At 47.4% G+C, this 27,875-nt stretch overlaps 1 protein-coding gene across 14 annotated transcripts in view; it reads right to left on the reverse strand.

Annotated features, from left to right (window-relative positions):
* Positions 1-27,875, reverse strand: part of DLGAP2 (DLG associated protein 2) — an 817,721-nt gene that overhangs the window by 142,491 nt on the left and 647,355 nt on the right. For all 14 annotated transcript variants that reach the window (XM_070599096.1, XM_070599101.1, XM_070599105.1 and 11 more), the window contains one exon: positions 5,623-5,688. In XM_070599096.1, the coding sequence (XP_070455197.1) occupies positions 5,623-5,688 (66 nt within the window). The remainder of the gene's footprint in view (positions 1-5,622; positions 5,689-27,875) is intronic.

Raw genomic sequence — 27,875 nt, forward strand, 5'->3', positions numbered from 1 at the left:
CGACACGGTGCTCACGCAGCGCTCCTCAGATCAGGTGGCTCTCCCCACAGTGCACTTGGGCTTCTCCGCCCAGCCACTTCCCACGCTGGCCCGTCCAGTCGGAAAGGGCCCCGTCCCCACACGCAGGCCTCTCAGTGCTCAGGTGATTGCCAGCGGGAATGGCCTCACCGCTCCTCTCTGGAAAGCCTGCCAGCCCTCTGAACCCGAGCCTCTGCCGCCTTCCTCTCCGTGTTCTCTGGTTCCTTAGTCTGCGCTAATTCCATCTTTGGCCGCCTTTTTAGAGAATATTGTCAATGCCCCTCGAACTGCACTGACTTCATTTTCTCTTGTACGTGCAGCAGTTCTGTGTTTGTTTTTCCCTCCTGACTCCTCCGCTCTGCAGAGCTTGCCATGTTCCAGGAGCTTGCTGGTCATTCGGTTGGTGCATCCCCAGAGGAGAAGACAGTAGGTGTTGTCTGAATGAATGAAGTCTGCTGTAGACAATGTCTGCGTCCTCCCAGAACCCATATGTTGAAACCTAACCCCCAAGGTGATGGCATTAGGAGGTGGGGCCTTCGGGAGGCGACTAGGTCACAGGGAATCAGTGTCCTTATAAAAGAGACCACAAGGAGCCCCCTTGCTCCTTCCACCACGAGGACACAGCGAGATGCTGGCTATGAGGCTCCTCACCAGACAGCACATCCGCCCAGCTTGGTCGTGGACGTCCAGCCTCCAGAACCATGGGAAATCAATGTCTGTTGTTAATAAACCGCTCTGCCTACGGTGCTGCAGCAGCCACGCACGCAAGGAGGCAGGAGTGAATTTATAAGATTTATTGTTTTGAGGAAGGGAATCAATCCGGGAAAAAGTTCTATAAATCATCTGGCAGTGACCAGGCTAGGAAACTGCGCAAGTCAAAAATTGATATTTAGGAGAAAAGCTAGAGAATGCATTCCAGAAATTTAGATGAAACATCCCAATATCCTAATTTCCACAAATATAAATATTAAGCACTTTAAAACTGAATTTAGTTTGCTTGTATAGAAATAAAGTTTTGACATGAAATTCTCCAATAAAATGTATCTTTTGGAGTCCTCTCTTGATTGACGTCTGACCTTGCCTCTTCTCCAGACCCTCCCCCATTTCTGCAGCACGGGATGACAACTTCGTGGATGTCACACGCTCTCCCCTGTGGTGTCTGAATTCCCACGGGCAGTGGGGTAAGAGAGCGTGTGGATGTCCTGAGGGGACTTTGAGGTGAAGGGGGATTGGGAGAGCGCAGGAGAACAGGAAGGTGGGGAGAAATGGAGCAATGGAGGGAAGGGCTCCGGGCTGCCGAGGATGCAGCAAATGAAGACATTGTTGCGTCTAGACAGAAACAGCACAGCACTGTTGCCACTATTTCTAGAAACTTCCAGAAATTCCCCTGAACGAAATAAGTGTGGATGCCCATAAAGTTCCACGTCTACAAGATGGCCAGGGGTGTTTATGAAAGGACACAAAAAATAAATTCCACAAAGGGGAGTTCTTTTTAAATAACATAATTACTAGGAGACATGCATGCAGGTAAATGGTGTACAGACCTTAAAACGATGCAGTAACATCCTACTACACAAACATATGTTCATAACGTATGTGCCTGTCCCACAGACGGCTCTAAGGATTGGTAGGTACTATTTTAATATTCAAGCATTTTTAAAATTGCATGTGCATGCATTTTCTCAGCGTCATGTGTCATATAATACGTGCCTAATATTCTTTGATTGCTCATTTAATCTGCTTTTTTTTCATTTCATTTTTCAATTGACATCATTTCAAAATTTGGTTCAATATGAAAGTCCTCATAAATGCTTATAGATCACCAGTTCTTTACAACTGCTTTAAATATAACATTCAAGAGATTAAAGAAAAGCCGTCCTCAGAAATAACATCTTCTACAATGAGCCAATGTCACAAAATTACTGGTAGAACAATTTAATTTTAGTATGTCTGAAGGTCTTCCCTCTAAACGTTTCTTCTGGAAAAAGTGGGTTTATCTCTTCCATTGTGGTCATTTTGAATGTGTTACATTAATGTACTTTTATCACTGACTTTAGATTAACTTTATAGAAACCTTCCTTATCTTGCTATAGTCCACGGCCATTTCCTCATGGTAAAATTACTTCTTATACATTACATGACACGAGCGCAGAGAATGCAGGCGCCCTTAAAACGTGATGGGCAAATGGTGTGGATATGAGGTGCGATGTTCTTTTTCTAAAAAGATGCCTTTATGCATTTATCTGTCACTACAGAAAATTTGAGGTCTTTCAGTCAATGTCACTCACCTTTCCTCACAGCTTTTAGAAACTGAAGCCAGTTGGAAAAAAAAAAAGATTGGTATTTTGAATGAGACCAGAAGCAAATGTTACCTCATCATTTTACGACTTTAACCTACACCATGCTGTGAAATGTCCCACGGTATTTTGGAAATGGTAACTACTCAGTCCACTATAACAGCATTACATCATTATAAAGTGTTTTTAATTTTAATTTGTGCAGTAGAATTATAGGTCCACGAATCTGGAACGCGGAAGAGACTTTAAAAATCCATGTAGTTTAACCCCTTCAATTTGGAGGTGAGGATGTTGGAAAACTCAATTTGGAAAAATAAATGTCTAAAATTATGACATTCGTTCCAGGCTGGTTATTATAATAACCTGGGAATAGAAGGCAGACTTTTTCTCCTCACTCTCCCCCTCCTTTGTTTTTTTTCCCTTTCCATTAATTATCCTTTCCTACGCTTTACATCCGTGCCCTCCACCCCGGGGGCACATTAGAATCACACAGGGGACTTCGAAGATGATTGATTTCCGTGCCCCACTTCAGGGGAACGGCACAGACACGGCGTGGGGACCAGGCTCAGTATGCCTAAATGCTCCGTGAGTGACACTGACGGATGAGGGGTGGTCACTGGGTCTCTGCAGTTTCTGTGTCAGTCTGTCCTGCACCATCAGAGGCCTAATGTCGAGTGCCCCCACTGTGATGCACCCCCACCCACTCACCCCCACCCCCAGCAGGAAAGCTGGGCAAGGCAGTCGAGAACGCCTCACAGCCAACAGTCACCACATCCTCTCGTTTCTTTCTTTCCAAATTGCTAAAATCTGACTGTTTCTTTTCATTCTTACAATCACCAACTACCACCGCATGGCCGGATGGGACTGTGGAAACAGCTCCCTGAATCCTTTCTATCCCTAAACAGTATGTGGTTCCTCAAAAAAAAGTTAAAAATAGAATTACCATATGGTCCAGAAATTGTACTTCTAATACCCCAAAGAATTAAAAGCAAGGTCCTGGAGAGAGATTTGCACACCCATATTTCCAGCAGCAAGATTCACAGTAGCTAAGAGGTGGAAGCAACCCAGGTGTCCATCAACAGAGGAACAGATAAACCAAACGTGGTCCATCCATACAACAGGACAGTGTCCAGCCTCAAAAAGGAGCCGATTCTGACATGTGCTGCAACATGGCTGAACCTTGAGGACGTCGTCCCAAGTGAAATAAGCCAGACACAGAGGGACAAGGATGGCACCATCTCACTCACCTTAGAGACCTAAGAAAGCCAAACTCACAGAAGCCGAGAGGGTTGGTGGTCACCAGGGTGGGGTTGGGGGTGGGGAAATGGGGAGATGTGTTTAGTGGGAACAGAGGTTCGGTTTGGGAAGATGAAAGAGATCTGGAGATGGATGGTGGTGGTGGTTGCACAAGAATGTCAATGTATTTCATGCCACTGCATGTACACTTAAAAAATGGTCAAAATGGTAAATTTTATGTTATGCATCTTTTACCACAATAAAAAAAAAGACTTCCCCCTGTGCCATCTAGCCAGCACAACGCCACCCAGGAGACGTTGTGACTCCCTCGTTCCTGTCTCCATCCCTCTGTGCTCAGTCCATGTGGCTAAGGGAAAAATTTAAGGTCCTAGTCTGGGACTCAGCGGTAAGAACATGGCAGAACCTGTGACCGCATCTTAGCTTCGTGCCCCACGCTCCTCCCTGCATCCCCCCGAGTGAGTCAACCCCAGGGTTCGCATGCTGACTGACAAAGGCCTCTCCCGGAGGTGGACCGGCACCAGCTGGCCTCCACTCCCCCCCATCCTTCTAGAAGGTGAAAGCATAAGCCCCAAATTCTTGCCTGCCACAAAAACGTGGCTTAAAGATGCACATTCCTCACTTATTTTGGTATGTCCCCCTCATTCTAAGACTGTCACAGAAAACAATGGGCACTACAGACCCACTCAAGAGAGTAAAAATTTTTCAGACGCAGGGCAAAACACAGGTGAGCCACTTTTGAAGCCTCAACGAAAGAAAAGTGAGGTGAGCCATACATCCAGTGGAAGCCTCTTTAGACCTGCTTATGGGGGGAAATTGGTAGTGACAGACAGCTTTGCACAGTGAGACAAAAATAATTAACTTGTTTCAAAAAAACTCATTCAAAAGGAGATAGCCAGTACTCCTTTCTAACAAGTAAAAATAATTTTATTGGCATATTTTCAAGTGAAGAGAGCCTTGTTTAGAATGTCAGGTTAGAAATAAATTTCGAACTTGACCACAGTGGATAATACACTGTCATTCTTTTAGAAATTGAAAAGTAAACTTTTTTTGCCTCTAATTTTCTTTAAAAGAAATCAGAGCTTTACACAAATGGACTTTCTCAATTTTCAACATGATTTTTTTAAGCCAGTCAAACGGGCAACAGATCCATTGGCTGAAGATCTGAAATAAATTAAGAAAAACTCAAATTTAAATATAAGTCGAACTTAGGATCCATTTCACAGCCCTGAGGGTTGTGACAGCATGTGGCCATGAGTGACCCGAGACAGGGAGCCGGAAATCGTCAAGGCTGGCGAATAACCCCGTCCCAGAGTCTGTGGGAGGGTTTATTTTCTCACTGTTTGACGTTGAATTTATTCAACACTTCACAGTTCTAACAGAAGCATTTGCTCCTTTTTCTGGAAGCATGACTCCATGTCAACGATGACAGCCAAATACAGCACCGGCTTTATTGTGTCCGTGGCAGCGGAAACATAAAACTTCCGCATGATTTTAACTAGCACTGGGGAAAATATAATTTGACAGTAATCGGAGCTCCCTTGAAAGAAAGCACATAATTGTCCTTGGCATCCAAACCACAGGGTTTGCTTGGCTCGCCTAGAGAAATCAGCTGTTTTATGTCTAGTAATAGAGTTGCTTGAAAAAAATGCAAATAAAAGACCTTATTCTTCCTTATAGTTACTTAGAGTAAATTGCCATCATGAAGGAGAAAGGGGAGAGGGTCCTTGTTCATTTGTAGGCATGTATCAGTTATGTTAATAACTGCCTTAATTAATAAAAATAATTAGCTGCCTTAATAATTAATCAGTGATGTTCTGGAGTGAGTGTGATCTTACCTGCAGCTCCCATCATGCTCATAAATCACCATTAAAAAATTTTTTTTACCACATCTTATTTAGTTCTTATTGCAACACTCTAAAGTCAAACATTTGCTCGAAACGTTTTTGTGGGAAGGTTCACCAGCTCCTGACGTGCAGACGGTCACCCCAGCCCGGAGTGTGTCTGGTTACCACTACTCTCTGCAGTAGCCGCGATGGTGTTTGTACGCTACCTATGTCCTCCTCTGTCGGCCCCGGAAAGCTGATGCCTGGCTGGACCAGGTCCCCGGCCTCTTCCTCTGCAAAGAGAGAAACAGAGTCACTGTTTAATAGGTTTCTGGGGGGGCACCGCAGTCACCCCCAGCACATCTCCAACACCCGCCAGCACAGACGTTCAAACACAAGAGACACTTTCGAGTTTGTTCAAACGTCCCTGCTCAGAGCAGGTGTCTCATGCTGAAACCTCAGAACCACCACTTTTCTGTGCAGACAGCAGGTGAAGACCGCCCCGCGTGGTCCCGACGTAGGCAGTGCGTCCAGCGAGTCTCAGCCTCGCTGCTGGTTTAACTTCAGATTTATTGGACTCTGTCAGAACGGAACTCTGTACAATCGTGCCGCTGTTATTTTCTCCGGCTACTTCCAGCTGGTTGAACCCAGTAGGAGTCCCGTGCCGCCCATGAAGACCTCCTCTATTTTCTAGAAACTTTATACTATCTGAGGCCTCATTCGGCAATACTCAAAGCCTGCAGTCACTGCTTTAATGCTTAACGTTAGTTCATCTTAGGTTAATTTCACCCAAAACACGCATCCTGTCTCCCTCTGTTGGGAGAGCGCTCTCACTTGTTCATTTTGTCTAACGCAGAGAGAGCAGACGCGCTTTCCCAGAGTGGCACCATTGTGTGGGTGTAAAAGGTCTCGGGGGGGTCCCCTTCCCAGAGGGCAACAGAGGCCAGGAATGAAGGGACCTGGTTCCTCATCCAGCTCCCCGGCCTCGGTCCTGCGCTCTGCCCAGCAAACCAGGTGCCTTCCCCTGAGGCTGCTCTGGATTCCACGTGCCCCGCAGGGCGGTTCAGATGCACTGTGATGCCCACGGATTCCCCACCCCGCACTGAGTCAGAAGTGAGGGGTGCAGACAGCCAGTCTCCACATGAGACAGGAGCTTTAGATCAGGGCTCTTTGGATGATATGTTATATAAGTCATCATTTTGAAACATATTCCATAAGTATAATTCTGAATATAATGATATATTCAGACTCTACAGGTGGATATGCAGGCTTCCAACATTCATGAGTAGGCTTTGCGGCAAACATTCTACGATCGCATCCTGCTAGTCGTGTTGAACACAGTGAGCCATGGCATGGTCTGCAAAAGGATTCACGGTAGTCCACTGTGATCAGACCCAGTTATGCCATCACCATCCTGCATTCAGCAGAGGGGCATCTGCCGTTTTCAGTACGTTTACAGATCGCTAAGAAAGGAGGATGGATGGTTTGGCAATGGAAGATGCTGAGGAAGCTGGGACCATTTCTCATGTAAATTTGTAGTAGCATTTTATTTTATGGGATCTCCCAGTCACTGAGTTTTAAAATATATATATATTATACTTTTATATAGGTATAATAACTGTCTGAATTGAGTTAAGTGTTTACAAGGCAGTTTATTCAAATTATTGAACATAATTCAACTGCACCCCATTTTTGCACGGCGAACAGCACTTTTTGCACACTTTAAGTGGCGTTTTCCTGCTAATGAGGTCTCTAGTACAAAGTTGGTCAGTCAGCTGAGCACATTAACTATAGTATGAAACCAAAGATGACTACGTTTTCCTGTGTTTAGAAATATAATGCAATAAGGTGCACAGTTCTAATTAAATACAGTTGCCATGGAGACTATAGTCACGTGGTCAGTGTTATTAACTCGAAATTGGTCCACATCACTTGGGTTACGACGGAGTTAGAAGAATAAACCAAACAACAAATCTACAATTTCGGGTCTTACTGGTTCTCTTTGGCATAAACACACACACACACACACACACACAGAAAACAAAGGACAAGCTTTAAGCGAGTGAGTTTGAAGGATGAGTTCACATTACATTGCTGAAACCCAAGTGTGAGAGCTCAGCCAAGAGCAGTGCCCAGCACACGAGGACAAGGGGCAGCGTGCCCACACCGGGTGTACAAAGCTGTGCATTTCACAGAGAGCACAAACGCAGCGAAAGCCACCTGCAGCTTTCTGCGGGGACCGTAGCTCATTATTTTGAGAACAATACTCTCAGGATGATCGTGAGTCTGTCTGAAGGTCAGCCCTGAATTGTGAGGCTGAAAATGATTCCTGCATATTTTACCTCTGCGCTTGTCCTTTATCAGATCAAGATACAGCTTAACTCAGGCAAAACCTCCCACAGTGACAAAGCCCGGCGTGGGTTGAGGGGAGATGCATTCTGAGTTTCTGCTCTGGGTTTTACCTCTCAGCTGACAAGGCTTCATTCAGAGTGTGTGTTGGTACAATTGGCGGCTACAGTCCTGCTGGACCTAATCAGGCTTTGTCTTTGCAGCTTCAGTTTTGTGTCTCCACGATTCACCCACTCACGGTCCAGAGTACCCACCCAGGGGTCTGCGTGCTAGTCACCCTGACGTCGCAACATCTATGGTGGGCGCCAGCAAATATTGAAGCACGAGCTGAATGCGTGAAACGTGGAGGGTGCACGAGGCTCGTCTTCTTCCTATGACAGCTGTCACATCTCAATGACGCAGGGCCCCAGATCTGCCCCCATCTACGCTTACCGGGACACATGAAACCCCATTCTTCCAGACTTCTCTCTCCTGCCTCAACTTGTCTTCAGGAACCACCTGCTCCACCAGTGTCATCAGGACCAGCAGTCTGACCTAAGAAGCAAAGTGGGGCTGGAGTGACGGGTCACACTCTATGTGCCTTTACTTAGCGTCTTTATTTTCCAGCGTCCACACTAAATACACCACGGCCAGGGTGTGTGTGGTGGGGCTAGCAACGTCCAGATGACCCGTGTGAGATTAGTCAGGGCTGGAAGACTAAGGTCACCTCCATCTGATACGATGTTCAAATTTCTACCATGTTTCCTTAGCAAAAACAGAAACGTGCCCTAGACAGAACCATCTGGGAAGCCGTCCTCTGACAAATTTGAGGGCATCTGAGGAGCTCTGGTCTTCACCAGAGAAGCCTACTCCTTGGCTGTTATGACTCTTGATGGCACCCTCCTTACGTCACACTGCGTACTTGCCATACTCTCCAGCTGACTTCACTTTACGAGCTACCTTTCTTAGGGACCGAAATTTAACAAAACACGTCTGAGTGTCACATGCTCTTGCTGTGGCCCGAAGAGTACCGATCAGCCACCAACAAAGGAGACATGGGGCACGTCTGCGAACGTTTCTGTGATCACCTGCAAACTTCACGTAGACGGCCGGCCTGGCCCCTGCACCCGGGAGTTCACGAAGATACCTGAGACGACTTGTGACGACACACCACTAAACACAGGGCATCACCCTCATTCCAGAGGAACACACCGTTCCCCCCTCATTTGTCACGGGAGGACTTGTTTCAAGGCTGTGAGCCCCTCAGATTCCCTTGAAGGGAGACCGAGGCAGCACGGTGTTTCCACCCAGTCAGTCCTCATGAGCCCGTTCCAGGTGGCTGTAGTATCAACATTTTCCAGTGAGGAAAATGAGGACCAGGGAGGTTGAGTCCATCACCTGAGGACACACAGTCACAGGCCGACCTGGCTGGTTCCATTTTCCCTGCCGTCTCTCTGCGTCTGTGCGATGCTTCCACCATGACCACAGGGCCTGACTTACGGGAGATTCTGCATTGACCCTGATCAGTAGAGTGTTTTCGGACTGAAAATGGAATAAGCTGAAAATCCCCCCAATAAAGAGACAGAAAGGGACAAGAGAAGTGATTTGAGCAGGTGAGCGACAGGTGCACCAGGTGACTCCCCAGGTAGACTGACTTCCAAGAAGAAAGTCGACTTCCACGGAAGTTGGTGGACATTTCACTTCCGTTTATAAGGCAGGCTCATGCTCCAGGACCCACCTAAGGGGGACGGTGCCTGGGGCTCTAAGACCCCCTTAGACAGTCTTGGGTGTGGCGATTTGCATTCTCTTTCCTCCCAGGAGGCACACCAGATGCCCCCTCTGCTCTCAGAGGCTCTCCAGGACGGACTCGTGGGATCCCACAGGGTGTCCGGCGGCCTCGGGGCCTGTCGTGCGCTTTGCTGGTGCACACATGAGCTATTTAACTTCCAAGACCAGCTCAACCAACTGAGCTGGATTTGGATAATCAGTGAATCACAACACCCGTCTGTGGACACTAGAGACACTCCACACGCGGCGAGGTGGCCCAGCTGGGACAGAAAGGAGGACTGTGGATACAAGAGCAACAGCTGGGCCTGGAAGAACAGAAGAGGCGGTGATCTGCTGTCTGCGAAGCAAAGGCGCCACTCAGCAGGGCTGCAGACCAGACCCGGGTCCTCCATCGGGGGGGGTCCAACCCCAAGAGGGGTCAGAGCCGAATACGTGACGTCAGCACAGCTCTTTGATCAGGACTGGCTTCACCACATTGAGGTCACACAGCCAGTTTATTACCCACTTGTGGGAGTGTTTCAGTGCCTCATTGAGAAGGGTCCCTTGGTAACTGTCGTTGGTCATTTCAACCACCCGGCGAGTTCCTGTGAATCAGGGTCATGGGGAATTTTCACCGTCTGTGATTCTGAGGCAGCACAGGAGACTGGAAAGAGGAGCTTTGTCTTCCATGTCAGCCGTGTATGGTGAGAGACGATCAGCTTCTTGGCTCATTTCCCCACCCAGAAATGGAGACAACGCTCCCCATCCCGGCACCTAATGCAGCCATGGGCACGTCGCCGTGTCTAGCACGTGGTCACATCCGTCTCGCTTCCTTCTTTCTCCTGCTGGATATAATTCTCAGGACTCGACTGGCATTGAAGTTGGCCCCATTTCCAGTCCTGGAAACTAGGGATTGGCACCACAACCACCAGGCGGCTCTGGCTGGTCCACTGCCGTGTGGCTCTTCCTAATGCCTTCTTTTGGAGAAGCAGTGAAGAAAAGTAGTGTGTATAATAACTTATGTGCATTTGCAAGTCCTCATGGCTCCATCACTTCATTTTATTGCCCCAACCACCATGCATTTAGGGCAGGACGGGTCACCTCCATGTGACGGACGCAGAATTCGAGGCCTTGGGAGGTTAAGCATCTTCTCTGAAGTCACGTAAGGGACAGATTCCCGTGAAGCCACAAGTGGACTCCGGAGTTCAGGGCCCTTCACCCCACATTGCGAGGGCCTCAGCCACGAGGCCCCTTCTCTTCCCAGAGGCCTGGCCTCTGAATGCCCGCCGCCAGGCTCAGAAAAGCAGAGGAGAGGCAGGCTTCAGTCTCTGGGTTGTTAAATCTTCTGAAGTACAAGTACAAATTACATCTTTCGAGGAGGAAAATCTCCAAATCACGCTAACTTGGAAGGAAAATAAGAAACAGTTAAGGCTTCAAAATAGCAGGTAGAAGGAAAAACAATGTTTATATGTGAAAAGGGAAACGGCTCAGAAGAAAATATTTGATTTCTTGGTGTAAAGGAATACAATAGCATTATTGCCTCATAAACCCCAAGAAAGCGGAACGAGAGGCTTTTATCCACTGTGCTCGGGACTCAGCAGCATTTCCTGCTCTGCACAGCATTTTTATTTATGTGCTTAATCGGTTTATCCCTGTGGGTAACGAGAGGGCAGAGACATTTGTCCTTGTCGACAACCGCAAAGGCCCACAGTGGGTAAGTGGTTTGCCCACAGCTCTCACCAGAACTGTGATTTCCACACTGTGTTTTCAGTAGCACCAGCCTTTTCTTTGAATAAAATCTACAAAGAACCCCAAACTGTAAAAGGATGCTCTCAGCACAGCTCTGGAGAACTGCGACAGGAAGCGAGCGAGGTGGGGCGTCCACCTGTCCATCCTCTCTCCAGCCCCCTCGAAGGTTCTCTGCAGAGTCCAGAGCTGCAAGGGACACGTGACGGCCCAGGGCGCGTGCGGGAGTGAACCCCAAGCTTACTTCCTTTTGGCTTCAGGAGAGGACATCCACTCCTTCTATCGATGGATAAATACGTTTTGATTGGATGGAAGTAGAATCTGAAGCTTTTGCTACTAAACCAAAGTTTCAACATCTGACTGACACACTAAAGGGCGTTCGTCATTCCCACCCCGTATCCAGCTGTGTTTCTGGGTCTGCCCTTGGGATTGGTCTCACTAAGGGTGTGTCCATTCCTTTTCCTCCAGGGGATCCATTTTGGGTCAGAAAAGCATTTCTCAGGTCACCCAGGCTCTGCTTTGCCTTGACACCTCCAGTCCCTCGTCATCTAATGCGTCCGGTCTACCTGCACGCTTTTCAGTTAACTCACCGTCTGCCCTGCTCAGGTCCCTCCCAACCTCTGCTCACGGCGGAATCTCTGCTAAGCGGCAGCTGCCCCTTCAGACCGGGGAGTGCCTCGTGCCCGGGTGAGAACTTCCGTTCAGTCTCTCTGTGTGAACACACCTCATCTCCTCAGAGGATGGAGATGAAGGTGGAGAGTGGTGGGCAGGTTGAAAATGCCACCTGTGAAAATGTTTCCTGACTGCACGACCGTGGTCTGGGAACTGCTCCTCGTTCACAGAAGGGGCACAGGACAAGGAGCTCACGGTTATTAGGGTTATTAGTGTGGGTAGAATGACGACACGTCCAGAGCACCGAGGAGCACGGCCCCGGCTCCAGGCACGACCGAGTGGGACTCGCACAAGAGATGCTCCGTGAACTCACTGTGCCGAGAGAGTAACCCCCCGAGTTTACGATCTGACAGTCTGCCCCGCTTCTGGATTCTTCTCCTTCTTTCAAAGTTTACTTTTAAAGAGAGCATTCGCAAGTCTACATTTCAGCCGTTTCCCTGATGACAGGATTTGAAGGCTGCTGAAATTAAGGATTCATTTCTGCTCCGTTAGGACAAAGGCGTTGATTGGTTTTTTAATGTTCCCTTCCCTTTCATTTCATTCACAGCTGTGCCACCAGCCTGCGTTGAGCCGCTGCTGCAATGATTACTAATGGCTTTTCTTTGAAAGCCACAGAAATGCACATAATTTCATTTTGGACCTAGGATCAGGCCTCAGGAGTAGCCGCCCCGAAAGTCTGCAGAGTTTTCAGTGACAGTTAGATGTCACTCAAATCAGGCTAAAAGAAAAACTCAAAGTCACTGATGAAGCAACCCCGCTCAACTAGGAATGACAACTAAATGGCTCTCAAAACAGGTGGCAGCTAAAACATGTGACAGCCGGGTTTCAGCATCCGAACCACAAAGAAGACCTGTGACTCACCTCCACGTCTTGTTTCCAAGCTTTGGGGGCCTCACCGAGCTAGCCACCACTGTGAATTCAAATAAATTACAAACTCGTCTCCCGAGGAATTCACTTACAAGAGCAACAGACGCTTAAGTCTGAATTTCTCTGGACTCGGAAAAAAGATTAAAAAATGCTGAAGTAAAAAGCAGCCTGTTTCTTATTTCCATGTCTGAAAGCTTTAAGGCGACATTGCCTCTGTCTGCTGTTGAACTGCAACATTATTCGCTTCAAAAGTGACATTAATTATATTTTATATAATACGTTTTAAATCTAAATTCCAAATGAATGCGGGGTTCAATCCTTTGTGCTACCTTCTGCATTTAATGAGGTTTTATGCCAAAGTTTGCTTGAAGAGATGCCCACCATGTTTAAACCGGAAATGCTATTTTGACAACAGAGTACACGGCATTTTACAAAGCTTAGAAAAACCCGGCCTCAGCACCTGGTGTTACTGCTGCCCGTGTCTACATTACGTAAATGTCTCAGAGATCAGAGTCCACAATATGGAAACCAGACGTGCTCGTGGTCTCTGACGCGGTTCCAGGGCCTCGCTGAGTTGGCAGTTCCTGGGTAGGGCAGCCAGACAACACACAAGACACCCACTTAGATGTGAGTTTCAGATAAACAAAGAATAATATTTTCGTATATCCCATGCAATAGCTGTTGCTTATCTGAAATTCAGAGTTGCCCAGGCACGCTGTATTTTTATTTGCTAAATCCTGCCTCGGTACCCCCAGGGAAATTCTAGAAGGATGCAGACACTCACGCCTCACTCCCAAAGATCTTGGCTCAGAGGGCTTGGGGCGGCCCGGGGTCCGTTCATTTCACGGCTCCAGAGGTGAATCTGTTGTGCAGCGGGGGTTGAGAACTCTCAACTTAGAGGAATGAACAAAAGTAATTTACTGAAGGCCCCCAGTTCACCCTGTCCCGCTCCACCTGAAAGCAGGAGCCCTGGCCAACCAACCCAGCGACCCTCGGGCTGTGGGGACGCCCGGCACTGCCGCCTCTGCGCCCACCCTCTCTGGAGTTCCTGACTCTCCATGAAGAAGCGAATGGAATTCTCTGCCTCTCTAAGTTCTGTGTTATATGCCACCTGCTCTCTGCAGAGAAGTTTCCAGGCATTTTAACATTAAGAAAAGCCACAATGTTAACTTTCAAACACTCAAATTATGTTTTTGACACATTGTGTTAATTTTGCACACTTGAGGAATTTCCCATCTCGCTTTGCGCCTCCCTCTCCGCGGGGAGGATTTCCACCCCAGTGCAAGGTGCTTCGACATGGCAGGAGAGACCAGACCTCCAGTTATCTTGGGCCTCTTCCTGCGTTTGGAGCAAATGACTTGAGGGTCACTAGTGATGCGGCACTTTTTTTTCCTTTTAAAAAATTGTCAAGTCTTGGTTTTCAAATATCCAGTGAAAGCAGAACGGTTAAATAAATTATGAACAGTCACAGCACAGACTTACAGAGCTTTTAACTCTTTTAGAAATTCCCAGTGCAATGCTAACTGAGAAAAGCAATATGCACACTCTGTGTTTTATGTCCTCATTTTGCTCTGAAAAAAAAGACTGGAGGCAATTTCCCACGATGCACAGTGATTGTCGCTGACGGGGGGAATTACAGCTCCATTTTATTTTCCTCTTCAAACTTTTTGTGCCTTCCAGATTTTCTCCAACCAGCCTGTCTGTGTTTCATAGTACAAAAGAAATTATAAAAATACTTGAGGTTCAATAGTCTTCAGTAAAGCCCGAATCTGAATTTTCTTCTTTATTGGAATTAGATGGTCTGGAATGAAATGGACAGTGGTACAAACGTAAGGCTTCAGTCTCCCTCTGTTACAGACTAGCATTTATCTATTGCTCTTTCCTTCATGCATACAACGGTAGAATTAAGATGTAGAAAGAAACTCCTAAAGAGCAGGTCATTCATTCATTCAGCCAGTGGGTCTCAGCACCGCGTGCACCATCTGTGGGACATGACGTTGGGAACTCAGTAAACACTGAGGGAAGGGACAGCGATGGTTTCTGCCTGCACACAGCTCATGGTCCCGTTTTTCTTTGAAATTCAGTGTGCGTAAACCAGAAGTGCATGAGCAGCCTCTGGAAGCAGCTCAAATTTTGGCAGGGACCCTTGCTTTCTGGACATTTACAGTCTATAGGAATAGGAAGAATTTCTTTTTCTCTTACCCTCTATCTGTAACACACAAAGGGCTTCTTGGGCATCGAAAAGGCAATTTTGAGGATAATTCTGAGAACTGGAATACCTTAGTTCCTTACAGAAATTGAAGACAGTGCAGAAGTTAAAAGCAGAGATGAGGGACGCTGAGTGTCAACTGTCTGTGAGTTCTGCCAAGCATCTTCCCGTGAGCCCTTTCAAGAGAGAGACGTGAAGCAGTGGCTGTGGAGACGACACGCCCACGTGCACCCACTCGCCCGGCATCCAGGCCCTCAGTCTCCATGGATGTCCCTTTCTTCCAGGTCCGAAAGAGTCAACCTATTGCTGTCTGGACTTTGCAACAACCTCACCTCGGAGAAGGGGCCTTGCTAGCTGAACACTTAAGACGAAACGTCATGGTATCCACTTTGCAAATGAGGAAGGTGTGCTTGGGAGATGTTGGGTAATTAGCTTAAAATCCTATGAGGTATAAACGACATTTAACGCTATTAGTTCAGGTGTGCAATGTAACGATTCGATATTTGTATGCTCTGTGAAGGGATCCTGCTATAAGTCATCATCATCTGTCACCACGTGACACTTTCTTTCTGGCTCCAAAGTCCACGTTCTTTCCTGCGCTGCACGTCGGCATTAACTGCTCATCTGTTTGCCTGAACTTTTGCAACCAATCTTGGTTCACTCTGGGGTAGCCGATTAGGATCTGTTTTTGGAAAAACAGTGGGGAGATAAAATGTGTATCTGGCTCTACTTTTACTTGGCTTTTGGTGTCTTTCTTAGGTTCACGTGCATACTCTCCTTTCCAACTTCCTCTTGAAAACACTTCTTTTCCATCATCAAAATCTGGGCTCAGGAAAGAGAGATGCCAAACTCATTCATACTAAAGTGTAAATGGATGCCGACAAGCCTTTCCTGGGTCTCTACTCTGTGTCATATTCTGTCCTTCTACCATGGCCAGTTCCAGGAACTGTGGTCAATGCTCAGAGAAACCAGGCTTCACATGTCAACCTGTTCAGGGAGCTTGCAACGGCATGAGAGAAGCGCATGAAAGAAGGAGTCTTGAGTCTTCCACAGGCACTCACTGCCACTATACGAGGCGTGGGCTTGTCAGGAAAGCCTGAGGCATCCTCTGGAACGTGAACCTGCCCGAGGAACTAAATATCTGTGACGACAACATGGACTAGTCCAAATTATTAAAATTCCTTCTTAGAAATATCATTGAAAAAATAATATTTTCACACTTACTATTTCACTGAACCTGGCATTTCCTGGAGATGGAAGTTGAGAGAGTTTATTTGAAGAGACGGGCAGAGCAGCTCCTGGCTCTCTCGGCAGCCACTGTTCTTCTAGTTACACATAAACGCTATGGTGAGTGCCTGTGGACACTCAGCGCCTGAAATTCCATTAACTACTCATTCAACAAACACTTGTTGATTGACACTAAGTTTTGGGCACTGTGTTACACACTATGGGCCACAGTCTGGTAGGAAAAGTACATATAAACTAATGATTGCTGTACAATGAAGTAAGTTCAGTAATGGACAACATACCAATGAGAGCCTTTCATGGATTCTGACAATGACTCTGTAATAGGGCAAGCTAATTAAAAAATAGATTTTTAAGGGCCAGCCCTGGTGGCCCAGTGGTTAAGTTCAGCATGCTCCACTTTGGCGGCCTGGGTTTGGTTCCTGGGTGCAGACCTATACCGCTCTGTTAGCGGCCATGCTGTGCTGGTGGCCCACATACTGAAAATAGAGGAAGATTGGCATGGATGTTAATTCAGGGCTAATCTTCCTCAGGGGAAAAAAAAATGCATTTTTAATTCCAGTAATTCTATTTAAAATTTTTTGCATTGAGTTGTTACACAGACTTGAATAAACCCAATTATATTTAAAATTGATTATATAAATCTATATAGTAAAATATTTCATAGCCAAAATATTATGCTTAGCCTTATTTTCTAAAAGAAAGCAACTTCAAAAGTTTGATTTGTGGTTGGTTGTTTCAGATCCTGAGTCTTTGTAAATACCCACTTTCAGTACACTTAGCCATAAAACTGAATTTTGATCAATATCCCCAGGCCTAGCCATTATTCATTTATCCCACTTTGGATATTAATAAAAGTGAGTAACATTCGTTAAAAACCTGACAGGTGAAGCTGGCTACCTATTATTCACGGACAAATCACGCCGAAGGCATCGTTCTTTTTTAAATATATCACACATCGAGTTTACTCGCAGGAAACCAAATAAGTACAAGGGTTTATGGCAGCACCTTGATTGCAATTCATTTTTAAAGCCCGATCGATGTTGGTTTAACAAATTATGGAGTCCTTGCCCTGAAAGCTGACCGAGAAATAAGGGCGCCAGGTCGCACAGCTTGGACGCCTCAATATTGTCTCCATGCATGAAATGGCCGGCCTCACGGGTTACCCGGTGACACGAGGAAAGTGGAGACACATTCAAAGCAGAGACGGCTCCAGCTTTCCATCTGGTGGTGCTGTGTGCCATCCATAACCGCACAAAAGCACGCATTTCAATGCCGTGTTTGTGACACAGACGCACGGTTCTCACATTCGGGTCACTGGCAGCATGCTTGCCTCCAGCAATTTATGTTTTCTATAATGAAGAACCCTGGCAATTTCATCCCATTTGGCAGGAAGCTTGGAGGTATCATTTAGAGCTGGAAGAGCAAGAAGAGACAACGACCAGGACTGGATCAGCCCTGCCGCCCCACGTGGCTTCCCAGCCCCTGTTCCTAAGGAAACGCAGCTTCCCCGCCTTGTCTCAGAGCCAGCTAAGTGGATGGCCTTCCCTGGAGGACCTCTGCCCAGAACACGGCAGACTCATCCCCATCACATGCTGCCGGCTTCCCAAGTCTCAGAGACCCAGAGACTGCGCAGCCCAAGCAGCCCCCAGGAGCCGAGGTCCCCGTCTCCCCGAGCAGACTTCCTGGATCCACGCACCTTAGCGTGACTGCCTCCCCAATGCCCTGTGAGCACAGGGACCGTGCAGCCTCCCATCGCCCTCCTCTGAGGCCCCTCCTGCCCAAACCCAGGCTGAGGCGCCTTCAAGAGTATACGATCTGGGCAAGGAGCTGAAGCCTGGGTTCCCACATCTGTAAAATGGGGTCAGTAGCACGAGCGAATGTCCAAGGGTGGATTAAAGATGAAGGGAGGAAAACCTGCACGACGTCGACGTCCCTCAGCAGCGTGTCTGGACTCGCACGTCCTCAGCGTGAGCCTCCTCTCTCCCTTCCCGGCTGCTCCGTTAAGGTCCACACGTCTTGGGAGAAGGGCAGAGATCCTGAAGACAAGCATGCTGAGGGGTTGGTTGATCTTATTTACTGAAGCTCCACCTGAGTCCTCCTCATGCTCACTTTGTCCTTCATTAACGGGCTCGAGACTTCAGACCACCCGCCCTCAGCAGGTGAGGCTGGGCGCTCCGGAGAAGGACGAGCTCGCTGAAAATCTCAGCCCGAGCTTGTCCGCAGCCTACTCCAGCTTTCAACAACTGTCTCCACAATAAAGGCATCCAGGCACTGAACGGACCCCACTAAAACACGTGCCTTTCCTCCTCTTTCTCACATAAAGCCTCACGGCTCAACACGGGTTTTCCATGAGTTCTGAATGTATACAGCTGCTTTTAAAAACATTTCTGCATTTGAATAGCAGATAAGTCCTCAGGTCCCTTAAAGCCTGTGCTTTAGGGTGGAAAAACCATAGAAAAAAATCTGCTATTCATTAGCTGCGTTTATAGTGTAGGGCAGGTCTGGCTAATCAACTTAATCTAAATTATACTAAAAAAGCTTATCATAATTATCTGGCAAGAAGAGAGAAAAGGAAGGCAAAAGTACATCTTTTACAGAAAAATGACAGGGCAGCTGCATTAAACCATCCCAATTTCCAAGCTCATTTCTGAGGCTTCCTATCAAGGCATATTCTTCAGTGTCCGCATAATTCTCTACAGCCCTGCAAAAGAGCCCGTGGAAATGCCTGATGTTAATGTATAATTTTCACCCTCAATTTATTCACTCTCGTCAAAATTTAAGATAAGAGCTCCTTATTGACCTGGCAGCCATGGTGGCAAAATCAAGTTCCGACAGGGCAGACGTTAGCAAGGAAAACAGTGCGGACATCAGGGAGAAAACATGATGAAGTGCAAAGGAGATAAATCAGCTTTCTGTTGCCAGGAAATATTTCGATACAGTCTGATGGCTCGGTTTGAGAGTAAGTGCAAGAATCTCAGAAACCAATAATGACCGATTACTGTCCCGATTCCTCGAGTCACACGGTCAGTTAGGGTTGGTCTAATTTTCCACAGATCGCCTGTAAGACTTTACGAACTAACAAGCTGAATATTTTTGCATCGAATGCCACAGCCATGTTGCACAGAAATTCCCATCTGGCTTGTGACCCTGGTCTCCACTAGTTCTAACAGCTGGAGCAGGATGGGCCCTGATGACTGCAAATGAATCTGGACCCGGTTCTGGATCCATCGTCTGCGCTATCATCAAACAGTGTCGCTCATGATGAGAAATGAATGCGCCATGAGGTACACCTGGGCTCATCTAGCGTTTCCTTGGGATGGAACCTTCTGCTTGCAAGTCTAGGCCACAGGGTTAGAATTTTTCTTTCTTTCCAGCGTCTCTGGACAATGAGAATCTACAGAACTCACCTTAGCATGTGAAAATAACCACCATTGGAGTTTCTCTTTTTAAATCAGAAATGTCGAATTCTGGAAGTCATGGCCATTTATTCTGCTGGACCAGGGCGATAATACAGGTCTGATTGCTGAAGAGGATCACTCCAAAAATTATGACAGCCCACAGGACAATAAGCTAGTTAATAGTTAGTCACAGATTCACGGAGCTCATCAGGGTCTCTCTACCATCTGGGCTCCGAGCCGCCTCATCAGTCCTTCATTCCAGCTGCTCCAAGGACCCCTGCCTCCTCCTTTCCTTCACTCCAGCTGCCCCCTCCACACCATGGCAGCTTTTGAAATGGGCACAACATCCTGTTCCCCAAGTCATGCCAAACCTTTTTTTTAAAAAATGATTTCAATTCTGATTACTATTGCTATTTTTGAGTCTAACAGGCCCTAATCAGCTAACAATCTCGAGCACATGACGGTTTCCAGACCCTCACAAGAACGCCTCCGGCTCCGTGATGGCTCCTGGAAACTCAGTGCCTGCCTTGTCTACTGACATCGAGGGGCGGGCCCACCACGTCCTGACACCTGCCCATCTCTCCTCTGCGGAGGCCCTGCAGACCGTCTCTCAGCCTTTCTTCACAGCGGTTATGCCTCCAGGAGCAATTAAAGTGGACACCAGGTGCACAACGACATCGCGTAGCAGTTCAAAATTCTGAAAATGTATGAGTGGTGTCACACGCGCCTAGCTGGGCCTCTGCCCACTGTGGTCCCTTCCTCACACAGTGGACTGGACCCCATAGTGATACTTTATAGCTCCACTGGGATTGCTCCCTTGTGAAAACCTCCTGAGATTCACCGTGAAGTACACATTCCCCAGGTCGTTCAAGGACCCTCACATCAGCCACAAATTGTGTCTCCTACTGCTTCCTTAGAAACGCCCCAAGTGACAGCCACGTCCACAGACGGGCCCTCCCCTGCGGGTCACCAAGCCTGGCCTGTGTCTGCTGGCCATGCAACTGTTCCGTCAAGCCCTTTGCTTGCGAGTCCTGGAGACCCACTCAAGCTACTCCAGAGGAGGGGGGCACCTGTGGTGGGAAGAACCTGTGGACAGCGGGCCACGCGTGGGCTGAGGGGGCCGAGGAGCTCCCAGGCCACCCTCACCCTTTGCTTGGTGGCCTTGCGTCGCTGACATCTTTGCTGCCCTGTCTGCTGTCCGCAGGCTCCCGTCCTCCTTCTGACTCCAGCCCAAGGCCCCAGGGACCAGCCCAGCCCAGTCGCACACGCAGACCAAGGGCCACTCTCGGGGACTAGTTCACCTCTCTCAGAGGCTCTGACGGCTCAGCTGCTTCAGGGCGAGGGCTCCAGGCCAGATGTCCGTCCCCAGCTTCATCAATCAGGCCAGAGGGAGTGGGGCTGAGAGAACAGGGGACTGCGCCTCCCAGGAACTCCGGGGTGGACGGAGCACTGGGCGGGGCCAGCAGGTCACCGTACGACTGGTCCGTCAGAGCGAACTAGGGTAAGTGATGGAGCTCCTGCAGACTTCCTCAGCAGCTACAAGACGTCTGACAGGGCTATCGTGAGCATCACGAAAAAGTATTGTAACTAAATTGCTTAACAGAGCAGACGTTTGATAAATCCTAACCACTATGATTTCTGTAAATCCTTTAAGAAGTAATGTAATGAATTTCAACAAATGTTAAACTATATTTCAGATATAAAAACTTATATAAACTAAGCGTGAAAAAGCAGAGAGTAGAGAACCACAAACACCGTGCAAAGCAAACACAGTCGTGAGTTAATAATAGATGTTAATCTTAGATCTCAGGCTCTGTCCCGTCCAGGGATCAAGAAGTAGACCAAACGGCTTTTTGCATTTCTTTTAAAAGGAAAACAATGACTTGGAAAAGCAACTGTTCTGAATTTTAAAATATCTTTAAAACCCACATATTCTCAAGCACACAAAATGTGATGTAACTAATGTAATTTCTCCCAAACTGTCACGTGAGCACGACACTAGGGTGACAGATACACAAACGCCGGGACGCTCTCCTTTCTGCAAGCACGGCGTCTTCGCGCCCTGCCATGGACTTGTCGTCAGCTTTCTGCTGAGGAAGACGGACTTGATCCCAAGGGCGGCGCCGAGGCGCAGGGAGGGCGTGGGCGGAGGGGCCAGGCCCTGGAATCTCCTCCCAGCTGGTCATTCTCGACGACAGTGGTGACCGTGGCCAGATGGGTCCGAGGGGATTGGGAGCTTGAGTCCAGATGATGCTCAACACACGAGGATGCCCTCAGATGAGTTTAATTTTCTGGGCCAGCTGAGGAGTTGGAGATTTGTTTTTCATTCATTTTCCAAAAGTTTAGTGCCTTAGAAAATAAAATCCAATAAAACGTCATCTAATTTTGACTTTTCTTCCTAAGGTTTTCCTGGAAAAAGCCTTTGCCATTGGAAAGAAAAGTATATTTCCTGTTAGCACCTGAGGCCGGGTCTGGGGATGTCACACTGATCAGTCATCACACTCTATGTGTGCTCGTGTCATTGATGCTGACCGTGTAGAAGCGCACGAACGCTGGACCCCAGGAAATTTAAACACGCTGCTCAGCTCTCTCTTATTTTTGTTGTTCTCTTATTTTATTTTGTTAAGACAAACCTTCTTTATTTGGCAAACCATTTACATATGATGTCATGGGCCACCCAAAGTTTCAGCTGTCCTGCATATTTCCTCAAATAACCATCTTCTTTCTTGGTTTAAGTAGTTTGTTTGCTGCGGAAGATTCGCCCTGAGCTAGCATCTGTTGCCAGTCTTCCAGTTCTTTTTGAATGTGAGCCTCTGCCACAGCTTGGCCCCTGACAGACGAGTGGTGTAGGTCCTCGCCCGGGAGCTGAAGCTGGGCCACTGAAGTGGAGCACACCGAACTTAACCACTAGGCCACCGGGCTGGCCCTTGGTTCAAGTTGTTTGAAAGCAAAGTGTGTATGTGTGTGCCCCGTCCTTCTTTGCCCATGGTGGCTATTTAATAATAGTGCGAGGCCGAACAGAACGGAAGAAAGAATTTGAATTGGCCCTGAACCTTCCCCATCACACACGCTCTTCATCTCTCAGAGAAACGCAGAGGCAGCCTCATTCATGTGTGGGCTCTGAAGAGCCATGAAAGCGAAACTCTACTTTTGGAGATGGACATCCTTACCCCGCCACCTGGTGTTTATCAAATTAAGGGAAGTCAGGCGGGAAGAGAGCAGGGGTTTCCTGCAGGTGTTACTGAAGGTGCAGACCCAAATCCCACCCGGCTGTGGGATGCTCTTGGGAAGTTTGCCCTCACTGGGCACCGCTTCTGCCTTTGTAGGTGGAGATGATAACGCACCTGTCATATGGGTTCTTGTGAGGATTAAGTGGATTACTGTATGGAAAACATTTAGAACAGGGACTGGGCATTTATTTAGGAAAAAAAATGAAAACACACCAGCACAACCCGACTTAGATACGCAACTCAGATTCTTCCACAATAAGTCCTACCAGGTGAATGACTGCAGCACGCAGACCTGCCGTCCTAACGAAGGTCTCCACACCAAGGTTCTGCGTGCTGTTCATATGACTTTGTGGCAAAGCACTGAGGAGCAGAGACACCAAAGATTGACGGCCAGCATGGACCTGGGGTGCTTTTGATGAGGGACAAGGAAGAGACCACCGCAACATCAACTGTTTCCTTCGTCTTAGGATTGGCCAACCCCTTTGTCTAACAGCAGCGTATACAGGGGTTGTATAAAGGAGACAGAAATCAATGACTTAGCAAAACGAAACAGAGAATGGTGCCATTCATTGCATTCAAGAATCAATCTGCAGGGGAAGTGAAATGGACAATCCTGTCTTCGGCTGAATGAACCACATCCTCCAGGTAAACACTTGTGTCTGCCATCCCCTTCAACAACGGGGCCCATTTCCAGATACCCATTTCCAGTTCATTGATGCATAAGCACACCACCGTGCTCGAGCAGGTGCGCAGGAAGTCCCACCAACTTCTCAGGGCAAACTCCCTCCTGCAGAAACACACAGAGGTCATTTCTGTCCTCAGAACCACCCGGGATGAGTGCTCGGAGCAGATGCTAATTATCACTCTGATCAGCTTCTTATTCTATGGGCCCCTTACCATTCTTGTTTGCATTTTTTGGCGGCTGAGCAAAGTTTAGGAAGTCCCTTCAGTTTTCGAAATGGAACATCATTTTAGACTCGATTGACTACAGCCAGCCAGGTCACTGGAAAAAGTCCTACAGCTCGCCTGTGCCCTATTGCTGTGAAGACCACTGATCTGGCTGCCCCTTGAAGTTCTTGGTGACATCGCTTGGTATTACGGGACCTGAAGAGGTTGCTAAATTTAACCGTGTCAGCATCATTTATGGGATGTTAATAAATTAACATTTTTCTGGAGATTTTGTTCCATGAATCATATTTGGCTAACGATGCACGCTGACCTCCAGTTTCTCCTTCAGTTTCATAACTTGCCTCAAGCCATCCCCTCCTTCATTTGCACGTGGCTAATGACTAGTCTTCATTAAGGAATAAGATGGAAGGATAACCCCTCCAGGACAAGGTTTCCTGGATTCCCAGACAAAATACTGCCCAGCTCTGAGGCCGAGGAGCTGCCTAACTGAACAGGAGACAACATGCATGGAGAGAGAAACAGGATGACGTGGTCCTGAGGAGGAAGAGTGGCCAGGAGTTATGGACGGCTACGGGCTCACCGAGGAAAGCTGGGATTTTAAGCTGTGCGCTTAATATTTTGGGAAACCTTATGAAAATCTTATGGAAACCATAGACAGACTTCCGGAGAAAATAAACTGTCTACACACTACACCTCTCGCATGACTTGAGGAGGTTCTCATAACTCCTTGACACCCATTTGTGTCCTCCTGGGTCCAAATTCCCAGTGTAAACGAGGGCAGCCTGAAGCCTGGAAACAGGTCACCGGAAGTCACCTGATGTCTCAGCAGCAGAAGAAACAAACAATGACAGCAAATAGGCTCTCTGGTAAGAGAAACGCAAGGAGGTGAATGGACAGCTAAGGTAGAAACAAGAGAGGATATTTAATTAACGGTGTTTAAGGTCATATGAGCAACAGCTCAGATGTTGTCAGAAAAGGTTGTTGCTTGGAAACTTAATGCCGAATTATTTAGGCAACAACTTCCTGTTTGGTCAAATTTGCATAATAACCCAGACAGATTTCAGTTGGAAATCGGGCTGGAACCACGCGCCCAGCTCTGCAGCCTCCTGAGAGCTGTCAGATGGTGATGGTCCGGTTACCGTAGACTTGGGTTGAATTTAATGGCCTCGGCCGTTTTAACTGATGGGTTAAGATGTGATGATTATGGTGAAAAATGACAATTGGGGAAAAGGGATGAGTTTTGAAGGTCACATTAACCTTTACACATTAACCCTTATGCACAAAGAATGAAAAGAATTAAAGCAAACTTATGGAAGGTGAGTAAACAAGATGCTGGCGCCTCCTACCAGTAAAGAAGGCTTCTTGACTCTCCAGACCCGTTGACTCTGCCCGCCAGGGCAGAATGAGCGAGGACTCTCTCTTTCACTCCCATGATGGTTTCCTCAACCACATCTGTATTGGTTTGAGTTATAATTTCATCGGGCAACATTTTTTTCTTTCCTATCTTTCAAATTATTCTGGGCCACATAATCTAATTTCTGGTCGGCTCTGAGTCTGTGAACCCATCATAATCCATATGTTTAAACATGAGAAAATAAATGTCAGGGAAATAAATAAGCTAGCTATTTTGGATCCACATTCCTCTGAGCATATGGGTAGAAGAATGCTGTTTATTCTTTCCATAGACAGGTGAACTGTGAGAAATTAGGTACCAGATCAGACAGACGCTCTGAAGATGACTGACACGGCCAAGGGCCCTTAAGCTCTAAAGCTGCATATCTAAGCCAGAATTTCAATAAAAGAGCACGATTCCTCACACTGAGACTGAATGGAGAGCATTCACTTGAACTGGGCCACGGGGGATGGTAAAATAGAGATTTCCAGAGACGTGGAGGGGGATTATTCCAAGAGGCAAGAACAGTGTGTGTGGGACATAGGGCAGGCGGGCATGGGGAGACGGCTTCCGCCAGGATACCCACCTTACGCAGCACTGACCCCCGACGCGGTTCATGGGAATGACATTTCTACTCCATCTGTCTCCATGTTTTATACGTCAGCCCTTATCCAAAGACCCGAACTATGCAAACAGGGTGGGTGCTCAGGTCTTGGCTCCTGTGGGGCAATATGCATCTAGAACACACCTGTCTTCAGTCCATCCACAGCTCTACCACACGCACTCGTGGGTTATTCCCACTAGAACCAACCAAATGCTCTGAAGGCAAAGGCTGTCTGTCTAGTGTGTAGGAGTAAAACGACCAATTCTGCATGCAGAAGATGCTCTATTCTGCATGAGTCACCTAAGAATGAGCCTGTCTTTACAGGTATTTAGACTCCAGAGTGTCAGATGAAGCACAGAGACTACAACATATAGTGTGACTTAGCAAAAATGAGCTAATACGTTGGATGAGAACACACAGCATCACGAGGGGGTCTTACTCAAGGCAAGTCATTGAGGGGAGACTGACCCCTTAGGAAGGTCACTCTGATGACAACACTGCTAAAATTTGCATTGAGGGAGGAACCAAGAGGAAGTGTGTGATCAAAATATCCAAGCTGGTCTCCACAGAAATTAGCTTGACTCAGCTAAAAATACACACTCTGCACTCAGCTAAACCAGGAAAAATCAGAGAGACTGCAGGAGAGTGGATCAAGTGACACTCCTAAGATCACAGAAGAAAGAAGGAAAATTATTAGCATCATAAGGCAAGATTTATTTTTTAATGTGGTTTCACACATGCTCTAGGAAAATTATGAGGGTTACATTGTTTTTCTCACATAGATGTGCATGTAAATAAGGCTTCAAAAGGATTTATTCTTCTTCAAAAACTTATAAAAATGGAGCAAAAGCATTTTATGCTAAGAGACACACAAAGGCAAGAGCATCTTTAATCATGAAGTTAGAGACAGTTATTATATGTCTTGAATTCTATCTACATAATGGGTGAACTTGTGTGGTTTCTTTTTGTTTTTTTTGGGTTTTTTTTGTGAGGAAGATTGGCCCTGAGCTAACATCTGTCGCCAATCTTCCTCTTTTGCTTGGGGAAGATTAGTACTGAGCTAATATCTGTGCCAGTCTTCCTCTATTTTGTATGTGGGTTGCTACCACAGCATGGCTCCGTGAACAGTGTACGTCCACACCTGGGACCCAAACCCATGAACCCAGGCTGCCGGAGCAGAGCGCACTGAAGTTGACCACTATGCCACCAGGTGGGGCCCTTGTGTGGTTTCTGTTTTTACCTCCCCTACAATGCCGACAGAGCAGTGACACCCCCTTTGAACAAGGCTTTGGGCCCAGGACTTGCTTATTCTAAAGGACTCTCGGCCAGCCCTGTCCACTGCAAGATCAAACTTTGGAAGCCTAACTACAGAAAATATTTTTCTGTTTAATGAAGAAAAGGCACCTCTGAGATTTTTCAGAGATAGAAAAAGGAACCTGAGAATTGATTCTTGTCCATTTGGGTGGGAGGAGTCAAAGATGTATAAATCACACTTTTTCTAGTTGCTGAAAAATAATTCTACTTGGCAAACATTCCTTGACTTCCCTTTGCCAGCAGACAGTGGGAACGCTCTAGCCGCCTCCTGGCCCTGGGCCTGCAGTGGCGTCCGGAGACAGCCAGGGGCGCCGTGGAGGCCCTTGAGGTCCAGGACTGTGCAGGGCTGGGGGTGGTGGCTGGAGGCACGGGGACGTAATATAATTAATCCCCGCCCTTCACCCATCTCCTAAAATACCCCGCCATGAACAGTGGGGCTCCGCCAAAACAAAACGCCCGGCTAACAAGTCTTCTTCCCATCTGACCCAAGGCTTTATTTTGCACACACAGGGCACTCACGTGGGATGAGAAGACATGTGGCTGCTCTGCGTGACTTCTCGGCAGATGCCATTAGAATCATAGCGGGAGCCTATGTGCTTAGTTAAGTGTACCCACGCGCCATGACACGACACCACCGTTTATTAAAACAAAGTGAACACCGGGAAGTGGGCACTGGGGGATGAACAGACCAGCCCTGTCCTCGGAGAGTTGACAGTGCAGCGCAGGAGACCAGCACAGATGGTCACAACTCCGACCCACGGCGGCCTGTAATAACCGCTACGGAGAAATGTCACA

The sequence above is a fragment of the Equus przewalskii genome, chromosome 28 (assembly GCF_037783145.1).
Source record: "Equus przewalskii isolate Varuska chromosome 28, EquPr2, whole genome shotgun sequence".
NCBI classification, from domain to species: Eukaryota; Metazoa; Chordata; class Mammalia; order Perissodactyla; family Equidae; genus Equus; species Equus przewalskii.